The sequence below is a fragment of the Aulonocara stuartgranti genome, assembly GCF_965226115.1.
Source record: "Aulonocara stuartgranti genome assembly, chromosome: 19".
NCBI lineage: Eukaryota > Metazoa > Chordata > Actinopteri > Cichliformes > Cichlidae > Aulonocara > Aulonocara stuartgranti.
The window spans coordinates 9,428,632-9,442,457 of NC_138955.1; the positions used below are offsets into that span (position 1 = coordinate 9,428,632).

The 13,826-nt window shown below is 39.7% G+C and overlaps 1 protein-coding gene across 1 annotated transcript; it reads left to right on the top strand.

The window, feature by feature from the left end:
- Positions 1 to 3,573: 3,573 nt before the first annotated feature.
- Positions 3,574 to 10,023, top strand: LOC309695731 (TLE family member 5-like). The gene is made up of 7 exons (XM_082516588.1): positions 3,574 to 4,031; positions 6,605 to 6,702; positions 7,314 to 7,377; positions 7,652 to 7,696; positions 7,786 to 7,848; positions 8,725 to 8,799; positions 9,241 to 10,023. Exons 1-7 carry the CDS (start codon positions 4,005 to 4,007, stop codon positions 9,478 to 9,480), a joined length of 612 nt encoding a protein of 203 aa, XP_082372714.1. The 5' UTR covers positions 3,574 to 4,004; the 3' UTR covers positions 9,481 to 10,023.
- Positions 10,024 to 13,826: the final 3,803 nt, after the last annotated feature.

Genomic DNA, 13,826 nt, shown 5'->3' on the forward strand with positions numbered 1-13,826 from the left:
CATTTCGAACTTGACTCTTCAACTCTGGCACATGGTGAAGGGCCACGTGGCTGTTGGTGTGGGTTTGTTAGCAGGCCAGCGTTGCACAGCATGTTATTTTTGTGACACATTTTTGTCTCAACATATGAGCGGGAAAGGGGGAGGGCAGTTGTTATGATAAATAATTATCCTGTCTTTAGCATTAACTTGTTAAAACAAAAAAAAAAGACTGTTTTCACTACAACACTTATTTATTGCCTTTCATTGCCTTGACTAACAAGAGATGGTAAACCTGGCCCTGTGCGGTTTTCCTTTTGCCACGTTTGGGCGATCAGGGTTGTGTGGCGCCCCCTTCCCATGGGCTCGTTGTTGGACTAAGGGGCATCAAACGTATCTTTTGGACATCAGTGTAAAGTTGGTGCATACTCAAATATTTCCCCCTCCCCTTTTTTTTTTTTTTTTTTTTTTTGGTGATTTATTTATTTTTTCTTCCTCTTTCTCTGTATGATAAGACATTACCAGAACACTATTTTAGGACCACTTGATTTAATTTCCCTCACTCAAGTGAAACCCGAAGGTCAATTGTGTAGTGGTGTGTGTATAAAATGCTGTTTTGTTTGTTTTCTTTCTCTTTATTTTGTATGTAAACCAAATGTAAATTATGTATTATACTGAGTGTGCCAACCCCACTCTCTCTAGAGCCAGGCTCTCTCTCCAAGTGCCAACGCTGTGGTCATTTATCAAAAGGGCCACCACCCGAGATGGTCCCCCTTTTTAAATAAAACACACCAGAGACTAAAAGGATCCATGATTTAAGTACACACGAAGACTTTATTCTGTATTTAAGATCGAAGATTTAGGAGATAATCTGCTGTTTTCTAAGAAACTGTAATTATAATTGCATGTGCTGTTTATTTTGTGTTGGAAGTGAGGGCTTGGATGTTTTCACTGAAGCAGAGCCCTTTTACGAAGGGGTTTCAGTCAGTTGGTTATTATCAATTTATTGATTTACATAACTCTTGCCATATTTTTTTTTTTTGTGTTTCATGTATTTGTTTCAACCACTGTTGCCTGATCCTCATTCAAACATGAACATGACTTATGATCATTGCCGCCTTCTAAGAGAGAAACATAATGACAAGGTATCTGTTTTAAATTGAAATAAATTTGTTCCTATACTTGCTGATGATGTGTTGCGTGGGTTTTATATCTTCAGTTGAATAAAAATCGAATTCTGATTGGTAATGTCAAGTTGATGATTAAAGCCGGGGTAGTCTGTATTTATTTGAGATCTGAAAGAGCATGACCTGGATTCATTTTTCTTCCTTACTTAATTTTTGGGGGCATATTAGGCTTTGTTAGACAAGACTATGTAGGTTAAATGGGATCGTGAGAAGGTGAGTGTCACAAACTTGAACCCAGATTATTACTCAGGATTATAGGTACATGGGTTTCCTGCCTGGGGTCTTTGACCAGTCACAGGTTTTTAGGGACTGTACATCCCTAGAAGACGATGATGATGATGATAAAGAAGATAGATGTTCAGCCTGATTCAAATGAAGACTTCCCTGTAGGAAAACCATCCCAATGTTAACATGTAGGGTTTAGAAGAGCAAACCCATGTCATGCTTGGAAAAGCCTTTAAGCAATGTGTTTTTACCACAACTACTGCAGGTCAGCTGATTAATATTTTCCTCGTGATGTGCAAGTGTGTTACTGTGGCAGCAAAGTGGCTTTGTCACATGTAACTAATAATGTAACATTCTAACAGTGACCGCTGAGTTAAATCAGTCAGCCTGATGTTACAGTAATGTTGTGGCTTTAGTTACCTACAAATTTTCAGGAAAAAAAAAAGCAAAACATAACTTAGTACTTGGTGGAAAAACCCTTGTTGACAAGTACCGCGGTAAGACTTTTCTTGTAGCTGTTCACCAGGTTTGCACACATGTCAGGTGAGAGCTCTTCCTCCAAACACCCAAGAGAGATGTGTGCAAACCTGAGAGACTTTACTAAAACTCTAAATCCTTTAGCTTTCTTAGCTGCTGTAAGGCAACTTGATGCTTCAACTCTCTCTACAGATTTTCTATACGATTTAAGTCTGGAACCTGTACAGTGTAGTAGCAGAAATCCCAGTTTAGATGTCTTCATTTATTCTTTAGGATGAAAATGAACATTTTATGTTGGACAGTGAAATGACCACATTCACTTTTTTTTTCTAGATTTTAAAACCTTTGTGGTTTCTTTTTTTCTTTTTTTTTTTTAAACCTTCCTATGTCATATTCTGATTTCACTGTAAGATGCCAAAAGCTGTTCAGCGTAATATTAAGGAAGTCTGTGCACAGTGGAAGGCCGCATTCCTAACCTCCAGAGGGACTGTCCATGCAGCCATAGAACTTGTGTTAAAATCCTGAGGACCAATGGGAGGAAGGTTGGATAAATGGGATTCCACCTGTAGTCGCAGTAAAGCTGCTGCAGATATAAACCAAAGGCTTCATTCCATCTTCAGAAAAACATTTAGCCTTTTTTTAAATACAGTTATGTCCTTAGGTATTTGAACAGTGGCAGATGTTTTGTAATTTTGCCCCTGTACACCACCAACGAAGTGGATCATACAGTCAAGATGTGATTAAAGTGGAAACTTTCAACTTTAACTCAAGACACTCGGTAAAACTGTTTAGGAATACAGACATTTTTATTCATAGGCCATAGGCCGTAGCATTACACATAGCTCTCCTCAGTAAGGATGTTTTTCTAGTACAAAGTCCAAATATGTACATGTTCTAATTAAACGGCTAGTCGTCCGAATGTCAGCATCACACCCACTACCAGGTGGTATGCGCATGTTTAAGCTTCCCAAAAAAACAGACCCAAATCAAATCACATCCACATCAGGGGGAATCCTGCAGGGTCAGTGCTGCGTATCATCAGCAGAAGTAGGTCAGTCACAAAGATCCAAAAAGTCAGTTATGTTGTTTTATTACACATTCATAATTGCACAATGTTTTAGCATAATTCAACAATGGCATCCTTTAAAAGTTTCCAAGAATGAAATCAGACCACTGTAGTATGAAATATGAAACTGAGCAAAAACTCTGGAACAACATTTGTCTGTCAAGGCTGGGCAATGATGTCAATTTCAGTAATTTCTAATTTAACAATTTCACCTTGTGTAGAGATTGGCGCCCCCAAGTGGTAAGCTGTTTCTGCTTGCTACTTACTTCCTACTCACAGCCTGTCACAAAAACACAATTTGTTCATATTCCTTTAGTTGAATGAAGCATGCCAGAAATGTCACAGTGTGACATGTATATATCCTCGTAGGAGTTAGATGGGATCAAGACTTTGCATAGTACTGTACATTTTGCAGATGAAATAAAAAACAACTTTGTAGATGCTAAATTTCAGCACAAATGTTTCTTTAAAAAATAATTTAATTTAAAAAATCTATTGACACAAACCTAGACAAATTGTGACTTTTTGGGAGCCCTTTTAGTAATTCAGTCCCGGGTCTAAGACCTTATTTTCCGGCCCCAGCCCCCCTGTCTCCGGCCCTGGCTGCAGCCACGAGCCGATCAGTTCAGCTCTGTGTCACACGGGGCGCCCGCTCCTCCGCGGCTCACTTTGTTTTCCGCGTGATGCTGCTCTTCTCTTCAAAGCCGAGGAAAGTCAGGGGCTCATGTGTCAACATCCAGGGTTTCCCCGGGGAGGAATAGCATTAGCGTTATTCCAAATAAAGAAAAGCAAAACAAAACTCAAAAACGCCTGATGTTGCTTTGAAGAACCTTTTATTTTTGTTAACAAATTACTCCTCGGAAGTATCGGGGTTTTTTTTTACTTCAAAGACTAGAAGACGACCTAAGGCTCCTGCTGCTTTGACGTTAGCTAACGTTATTTTAAAGGATGACAGAGTACAAAGTGCGAATAGCGTCTCCAGTCATTTAATAACATCTGGGGAAACGTTAGCTTAGCCAGCTAGCCTGGTAGTTCGATTAGACAGAGGAAAGGCGGCGAAACACACTGCTGACATGATGTTTCCTCAATCGAGGCACTCGGTAAGTTGGCCGGTTGAACTTCTCCCCGGTGGAAACTGAGCTAACGCTAGCTAGCAACACACAGCTGATACATATCGCTGCTTCCTGCAGGTAGCTGTCATCGTCACAGTGCAGGCACTGTGGCAGCTTAGCTCTTTACCTCGAACAAACGGCGAGCTATACGGCTCACTTATGTGCAGACACAGTCTATCGTTAGCTAGCTTCTCTTAAGACCGAGAAAGTTGGAGTGATGTTGTGCGTTGTTTAGACGGTTTTAACACCCCTTTTGCTACTTGCAGCAAACCACAACGCACATTTAAGCATGCATTCATTTTGAGAAAATATACTTTAAATGTTGCGAAAATAGGGCAGGTTTTTACTGAACATTTGTTAACTATTATAGGACTTTGTTTATTGGCGACTTTGGGGAATTAACACTTTAATTTAAAACGATCAATTGCTAGTATTAGTATAATAATGTGTAACAATAAGTGCATAAATGTGTGAGTACATAAAAGTGTGATTATTTACAAATGTACTGATTATTTTCTAGATCAAATGGCACATTACTTGTTGTGCAGAGTCAGACTCTTACAAAAAATATGTCCCACCTGACCCTCCTCAGGATCAGCTGATTTTGTGTGCCTGTGTTTGTTCAATAACCTCAATTGAAGCTATGGAAAATCTTACTTTCATACTCGATATTTTCTGAGTTAAATCCCCTGAAGTGCGTACAGATTGGTTGAAATAAGTTATAATTTTTAAGGCACTTTTAAGCCCCCATAACGTCTGAAGTACATGAAAGCTGAAATGCTGAAAAGAATGTATAGCCATTGTCCACATGAGCAACATTATTGCGTAAACAGCAGCAATGTTAAAGGTATCACTGATCAGTATGTGACCACTGCCTATTATGATGCACAGTTTTAGATATGAAAAGAAGAGAATGAAGATATTCATCTAGACATTCTGTGCCAGTCATTGTCCTGGCCCTGTAGAAATGACAAGTATCCGATACTAAGATCTTCAGTCATTGCTGTTGTTCACAGTCTGATGATAGAAGCAGGTCGACAGATAAGGGCTTGAAGAAGAGAAATTCTTAGAGAAGCAATGAAGGCTCCAAAGCTTCTGAGTACTTCGGAGGTTCTCAGGGCTCGAATGCTCCTATGTACTTTGATATTGTACATGTACACGATTGTCTGAAAATATTCATAGTATGAATGTAAAATTATGCACCAATTCATTAAATATGCTTAAGTTACTGTAAAAAAAAATCAGGTAGGAGCAGATTTTATGTAAAAACAAAGATACTGGAGAAACTCAAACCAGAGTGTGCCTGGCATTTTTGTTTAAACAAAATCTAAATTCAGTTAGTTTCAAATCATTTTAGTCAACTATATTTTTAATGGTATATTAAATGTAGACAGATGTATCTACTTTCACTAATAGTTAGCAATAGCTATTAGTGAATGTGAAACAAGTACAAATTAAGAAAGCTGGCATACAGCCTCATATATGTTTATATGCCAAGTTCTGTTCAAAAAAAGAACATGTGCATGATTGTTGGCTAGTTTCAACATGTGACTGCTCTTTGCTGTTCCTCTTTCTGAGGGGGGTGGGCTGTGTCATATGTCTTTCCTCTCTGAACGTGACCATGGAACAACTTGCATGCTGTGCTTCTGTTTTACTTCTCCAGACCCGCCTAGCGATTCCTTCAATTACCGTTACACATTCTCATACGTTTGGAGCTTTTCCATTTTTTGTCAAATTCAAAAACATGTAGCTCAATCAGTGAATTGACTTATTGTTTTATGCCTACAGGTTGAGCTAATGCTGATCGTTTCATTGCTACTGCAGGTTCACCCATTTCCGATCTAGCCAGTTTCATCACTTCTTTTTTGCACACCTGAAACTGGTCGCATTCGTGCAGAGTTGTGATTTCTGTGATCTCCATGTAACCGGCTGCATCGGGCCTCTCTCTTCAATCCCATAATCCGGCTGGAAACCTCTTGCTCTTGTGCCACTTATTTAGAGAGTAATGAGGTTTAAAGAACCAGATAAACCATGGATTACAGCTTTGGACTGTTGGTTTAAGTGTAGTCTATACATAACCGGACTTCTAATGCAGCCTCTAAATACCTCTCACATATGGTCAGCATGGACACACTTCTGTAAACACATTTCCTCAATCAACACACTTTGTGGCTCAGACAGATGTTTCATATCCGTACCTTTAAGACAGCTGTGACTGTCTGTAGACAATTCACAGTTGTGTGCTGTTAATCAAACACCCAGCTACTTTCTTTATCTCATTTTATGATGTGCACACAGACATGTGTACATCGTAGGACGCGTGTCTGTGTGTACATGGTACGGCTGAGTCTGAGCTTTCTTTTAGCTATCCTCTCAAAGGGTTAATCTGCAAGGTCAAACTGCTGCTTTCAAACAAACCTAAACAAACCTTCATTAAAACACACATGCTCTGCAGCAGGGAGCTCTCATATGTTCATGTAAAGGATGATGATTTTTCTTAGAATTTCTAAGTCGCCTTCTCGAAGCTGAAAATCAACCAGACACCTTCTTGTGTTTCTTAGGCATCCTCTCAGTCCAGCCAACCTCTCAAGTTCACCACCTCTGATTCCTGTGACCGCATCAAGGACGAGTTCCAGTTCCTCCAAGCACAGTACCACAGGTATTCATTTAACACATCCATACACACCTAATTTAATCTCTAATATAAGTCACACACTTTCTTCCTGCAGTGTTTTGTTGTTACTGTCTTTTGTGAAATGGCCTCATTTAAGGCAGCTAATTATTCAGAAATGGACTTCATAATGTCAGTCAGCTTTTAGTGAACTTACTTTCTTCACTCAAACGATCCTCAAAGTCATTTTTGTCATTTTATAGGCATGCTTCTGTTTTCAGAACCGCTGCCCCTTCTAGATTTTGGTGAAACAACATGAATTTGTCCTAGATATGGGTATCCGGTAAATAAATATATTTAAGGAATGTTCATTTTATTATTGTAAGGTTATTTAAACAAATGGTTTCATATTACAGTAAATGCTGAATGCCCTTTTTTTTTGCTGAAAAGTAGATGAGAGGATTGATATAATTCTCATGTCTGTATTCTAAACATGAAGCTTAAGCCAGCAGGCTGTCAGCTTAGCTCAGAGTAAACAAGACAAGTTGTGGAATTAGTATAATTCCCCCAAAGTGCAGTTATCCCCAAACAGGATGAATACATACATTTTGCTTTCGAGCTGCTCTTTCTCATATTATATTTCTACACTTCTTACCCAGTTTGAAGCTGGAGTGCGATAAGCTGGCTTCTGAAAAGTCAGAGATGCAGCGTCACTATATCATGGTAAGTGTGGTAACTCATTTCTGTGGTATGCTGCATATTTAGTTTTTAAATCTCCCACCACAGTCTCATAGTGTCGCAATAGATATGCAGAAATCCTCAGGTTTACTCACTGCATGATGAGGCACAGATAAAAAATGACTACACATCTCAAAATAGAGTATAAAATGCATACATGAAAGAGAGAGTAATTAATCAAAAAGGGTTGTTGTGTGTGCGCGTGTCTTTGTGTAGGCGTGTTCTAAATCTTTTACTTGTCATCCTCTGTGCACTGTAGTACTATGAAATGTCCTACGGGCTGAACATTGAAATGCACAAACAGGTAATCATCGTCTTCATTCATCCATCCGTCTAGTAACCCGGCTTTCTTTGTGTGTTGGTCTGACCATTTTTGTTTTTCTTCTTTTGTAGGCTGAAATAGTGAAGAGACTAAATGGGATCTGTGCTCAGGTGCTGCCTTACCTGTCACAGGAGGTAATGATTCACCTTTTACTTAAACTTTACACCCACTGGCCCTTTTATTTTGGTACACGTTGAGAGTACCAGATTGGACCCATCTGGAAACAGTCTGGTCATTCTTCTCTGGCATCAACAAGGCATTTTGGCCCAGAGAACTGCTGCTCACTAGATATTTTCTCTTTTTCCCACCATTCTCCGTAAACCCTAGAGACGATTGTTTGGGAGAATCCCAGTAGATCAGCAGTTTTTGAAATACTCAGACCGACAATCACGACTTAAGTCGCCTTTTTTCCTCTAAATGATGCTCAGTTTGAACTCGAGCAGGTTGTCTTGGTCATGTCTACATAACTAAATGCCCAATGCTGCCTTGTGATTGGCTGTGTTAGCAAGCAGTTGAACTAGTGTGTGGAACAAATGGTAAATGGCCTGTATTTATATAGCGCTTTACTAGTCCCTAAGGACCCCAAAGCGCTTTACATATCCAGTCATCCACCCATTCACACACATTCACACACTGGTGATGGCAAGCTACATTGTAGCCACAGCCACCCTGAGGCGCACTGACAGAGGCGAGGCTGCCGGACACTGGCGCCACCGGGCCCTCTGACCACCACCAGTAGGCAACGGGTGAAGTGTCTTGCCCAAGGACACAACGACCGAGACTGTCCAAGCCGGGGCTCGAACCGGCAACCTTCCGATTACAAGGCGAACTCCCAACTCTTGAGCCACGATCGCCCAAAGTGGTCGATGAGTGTATGTTCTCATAATATTGATGAGAAAGTTTTCTTTTCTTTGTTTTTTACTCCAACTTTCTGTTTTAAAGAGGAAATCTGTTTTTGTCGAAGCTTTTCTTGTGCGTATTTGTCTCTGAACTTGTGATCTTTGTTTTAGCATCAACAACAAGTCATGGGCGCTATTGAAAGAGCCAAGCAGGTCACACCTCCTGAGATGAACTCCATCATACGTGTGAGTTTGTCATTTGTAATGTCCACCAGATGTTGCTTCGTAGCATGCTGGTTAGGTAATTTTGACTGGGGATGGGCCCGTTTTGCTCCCTCATTGATGGAAATTTGTCTGTGAACACTTATTTCTAATTGTCAGGTTTCTATTGGCTGTGTGAACAACATTTACCACATTGTTGTTTTTGTGTCACTTCTGTTTAACCGTATTAATAGCAAGAGAATAAATGATGTGGTGTGGTTTGCTTTCTGCAAATTTGGAGAAATAGAGATATGAAACAGAGATAAAATGCCACGTTGGGTTTCTTTAGCATAATGATCACCACAGTCCTGCGTGCTTGGAGTTTGTGCTGCAAGTGTGATAACTAATCACACTAGTTTTATAGTGTTCACACTTCTTTTTTTTACAGATGGTAAACTTATATTATCTAATGTGTTGTTTTTGCAGCAACAGCTTCAGGTGCAACACCTGTCCCAGCTTCAGGGCCTGGCTTTGCCAGTAGCCCCGCTTCCCCTGGGCCTCACCCCACCCACTCTGCCCGCCGTCTCCTCCAGCTCTGGCCTGCTGTCCCTCTCCTCCATCCTGGCCAACTACTCCCACGGCCAGCCCCCGGTAGCGAAGGAGGACAAGGCCAGAGATGTCGCAGAGAGAGCACCTAGAGGGGATGATGGAGACAAGTCAGACTAGTGCAGAAAGAGCGAGGAGGTTTGGAGAGGGATGGTATGGGGTGTAATAAATGTCACAAAAAAAGGAAAGGGTGTCTGGAGGCCTGTCTACTGAGTGTCAATGTAGAAGAGTAATTGCAAGGATGATTAGCAAAAGGACCGAGCTTAAACTTTTGTAAGTGCTGAAGATGAAACTCCTGAATGGCTGAGAGTAAATGTTCTTATTATTTAGTGGTAATAGACTTGGTTCAGGCTTCTAGACTTTAATAGATGTGTGGGGTTTTTAAAAAAAAAAATTTTGTTCAAGCCACTGTTGTTAGGCTTAAATCAAGATAAATGTTTTCCCATTTGGAGAGAGAGCTAAGAAGGAAACACAATAGCAGTACCCTGGTAGATAACCGTCAGATTTATTTTCTCTTCCATTTTTTGTTATCAGATCTGTTTAGTGTTTATTTCCACGTCCTCTGTAGTCCCTCTGATTGAGTCTCAATGCAGTCTGCCAGTCATAAAAAGCAGTTTTAACAACTCCACTCCCCACATACTGCTTCGCTGTTGCTCACGACTTCCAAAACGTTAACTGGAGCAGTTTTGTCAGTAATTCCATTAATTTACTCTGTTAAGTGTTATGTTCTTCATTATTCCCAACCGTTGGATGCATTACCAGAGCTGTGTGCGCATTAGTCCCACATAAATCAAGTTGTGTTTTTTTTAATTTCAGAAAGATCGTTGGTTTGTACAAATGGTAAAGTAGCCAACTTGGAAGTTAATATGTAGTAGGTAGGCCTAGCTGCCCCTGTGAGCTCCACATGGGATGTGGACCATTGACAAAAGATCATGGACCCCGCGTCTTTAAATGATAAGAATAGATGCTCTGAAAAAACCCCCATCTCATCTTGTTTTTGTAAACTGAGACAGGTTCTTATAAAACATAAAGATTCCTGTGTGTTAGAGTGAATGTGATTGGAAAGAAGAAAACACTTTAACTTTACTTTTAAGCACCTTTTGTGTTCTCCTTTGACCCCCCCCCCCCCCCCCCCCCCCCCCCCCTTGTTCCTGCCCTTTCCCCCTGCGGGTCCACAAAATTGATCCCAAAATAGGATCTAAATGTTAAAACAGTGTGGTTTTGACATACAGCCAAGCGTTGTGTTTTTATAGGTTAGCAGAGCTTTTTAGTTTTAGCTGAGATTGCGTTAAGTACCACCTTTCTTTTTATCTGTGACTACACAAACCTGACATTCTCAGCATTTTGAAACACGAGCTGTATTCCAACCACATACTTACTGTCTTCATTATACACTATGGGTAGCAAGCTTTTCATGTAGGTAATGTGCAAAAAAATTTAATATGCTGTTTTTGTATTAATGAGAGTGACTTCTTTTAGCTTTGTTACCATCATGGAGATGTGGTGAGATTTTGTTTTCGGCTTTTTCTACCTGTGATCAGCTCCCACATATAATTTCTTGTTGTTGGACAGTCATTTCCTCCCAGTTTTGTTTGAATTCTGACAAATGTGATTATTGAACAGAGCTGTAATTCACTTTCATTATTATTGTTATTATTATTATTATTATCATTAATAATAATAATAATAATAATAATAATAATAATAATAATAATAATAATAATAAAGATGAGCAGTATAGCTTTAAATAGCTTTATCACCTTTAATATAAATAAGGATGTTATGTACAAATAGCAATTAACCGTTTGACTCATTCATTAATATAGATTATTAAGATATCAAAATGTTATTGTTGAAAGAAGCATGATTAAAATGAATTGGATCTGCAGTGTTAAAGAGCAGCAGTTCAGCTGACCACTTCCAACCAGTCACATGAAGGTCAAACTAAGCATCAGAATGGGGAGGAAAGGTGACCGTGAACGTGGCACGGTTGTTGGTGTCAGACGGGCTAAACTGAGTATTTCCAAAACTGCTGTTCTACTGGGATTTTTCCCAGAGTACTGCGCATTTACTTTATTCAAACGCCCTCCAGAGAAACCAGATCTCAATCCAATAGAGCATCTTTGGGATGCAGTGGGACGGGACGTTCGTGTCCTGGAAGTGCAGCCGACAAATCTGCAGCAGTTGTGTGGTGCTGTCATGTTGATGTGGATCATAATCTGTGAGCAGAGTTTCCAGCTTTTTGTTAAATCAATGACAAATGTTCTGAAAGCCAAAGGTATTCCAACCTAATACTAGCAAGGTGTACCTAATAAGGTGGCTGGTGAATGTAATTTGAAGTGGCTTACAATTACTATAATATGTTTTAAATGTAGTGTATTGATGTTGGAAACATCAGGAGGCATTCTTTGGTAGTTTAGCCATGTTAGACTAATTTAGACTAAAAGTTGATCAGTGTTAAACGATAACAGTAAAATGAATCTTTAGTAAATACGATCCAGGCTACACACACTCAACAACTCCAAACCTGCTAGTTTAGTAGTGCAGGTTCAGGCCTAGAGGTAAAAGCAGACTGTTGGATTTTTATGTTGTTATATCTGAAAAGGAGCAGCTGCTCACAGATGTTTTCAACTTTAACCGATAATAATAGGGAAATAATTCAAGTGACATCTAAGAAAATGAAGATGACCGTTTTCGAAAATGCTACCCAGGAGGTTATATGCGTGTTGATAATTTCCCATTTTTGTGATCTTATATATGAAAACTTGTATGCATAATGTTTGCAGTTGGTATGTGGTATAAAACTGGTGAACAGCTCAAGTTTATGGCTGAGAAATGTTAATTTTTTAGGCAGCAGAGGGCAGCAGTGCTCTTCCAGTGATTTATTATGGGTTATAAAAAGCATGGAAACAGCCCCAGGTTTATCTGTCTTATTCAGTCACATTATTGCTTTCCTCTCTTTTCGTTTTTATGATTGTATGCTGACCACAGGTACACTGCAGGTGTGTCAGCTGTCCCCCCCCCTGTAATGTGAGTGCTTTCCAGAGCTTTGATAACCCAGTTTTTAATGTCCAAGCATAACCCTTTTCCCTCTGTTTTAATTTGAAAAGCACTTAAGTTGTGGCTCACTGCTCCTTTTGTTTTTCTTCTTCCTGTCTGTGCAAGTGTTGGGGAGCTGGAGTATCTCCCTCCCTGGAGATCTGACTTCAATATATCGAGTGCGAGAACAGATCATTTAATCATTAGCACTCTTTATACTGACGTCAGCCTCTGTAGAAATCCTCCCTTGGCAAAACTCAGACATGTGAATGGTATGTGTGTTTGTTTTGCTGTGAAGGGCCAATTTGTATACATATGAATATATCAATATACATATTTTTTAAAGCATTTTTGTATGTTTCAAAGCTGCTTTTTAATGTGTGTGTATCATGGAGGACTTCGTTGTTGTACGCGTGCATTACAAGCCTACGCTACGAGAGGCACAATGTTGTATATCCTGTCTTTTTTTTTTTCTCCTGTTTTCTCTTCCATTCATTCTCTCTCAGTAGGCTGTAACACTTAACTTTGTTTTCTAGATTTGTAAATGTTTTATCCTTTTTTTTTTCTGTGCAAATGAAAAACTGTTAAATGTGTCTACAAACACAGTCTCATTTCAAAATACCCGGGACAAAAAAAACAAAAAAAAAAAAAAAGATGTAAACAAGCAACTGTGTACTCTGAGAATGAATCAACCTTTTAGCAGTAAGGAAGCGTCTCTGGTGCCTTACAAATAAAAGATGTGATTGAGAGTGGTCATTTTTCTTCTGGTGGCAACGCACATGGGAAGGGAAAAACAGTAAAGGGCATCGCTGTCGTTATCGCGCTGATACATATTAAGTCAGCGCTGAAATGAAACATTTGTGTTTTGCTTGATAGTCAACTCCTCTGCAGCTTGATGGAATAGTTGAGGCATGAGTGTTTTGTACTCCCAGTCCACTGAGATACATGTTGGCGTTTGGAGGAGTGACTCAACTAAAAATTCCTCTTGGATGAGTCGAGGTATAACTGACCAGGTCAGATTGAAGCTGGTCTAATCAATATTTCTCATGTGAAAAGTTGTTCAGTGCTGTTAGTCTGATCCTCCTTATTTGAAGAAAAAAAACAAAACAAATTATAGTTTTGTGGGGAAAAGTTTTCACAGGACACCCCATCATTCAATCGCTTTTATACCATCTTTTAGCAGCAAACCTGGCTCGGGGTCGTTCACGACCCAATTTCAGCTAAACTTTAGTTGTTGGACATATGGCCTCTTAACTCTAGAATACTTTGGTGTACAGAGTAGTTCAACAAGCCCAGATCATAGGCCTCCACCACCATGCTTGACAGTTTGTACTCTGCATTCTGGTAGAAGACTTTGGTATCCCTTTTCCAGACATTGTTCCAGAAGTCTTGTGGTTTCTTCAGATGCAGTTTTGCAAACCTAAGCT

Excerpts from the sequence above, each read along its gene's own strand:
- LOC309695731 (XM_082516588.1), top strand. The coding sequence starts at position 4,005 with ATGATGTTTCCTCAATCGAGGCACTCG. Across the intron at positions 6,703-7,313 it reads CTCCAAGCACAGTACCACAG|TTTGAAGCTGGAGTGCGATA; the intron begins GTATTCATTTAA and ends CTTCTTACCCAG. Across the intron at positions 7,849-8,724 it reads TGCCTTACCTGTCACAGGAG|CATCAACAACAAGTCATGGG; the intron begins GTAATGATTCAC and ends TCTTTGTTTTAG.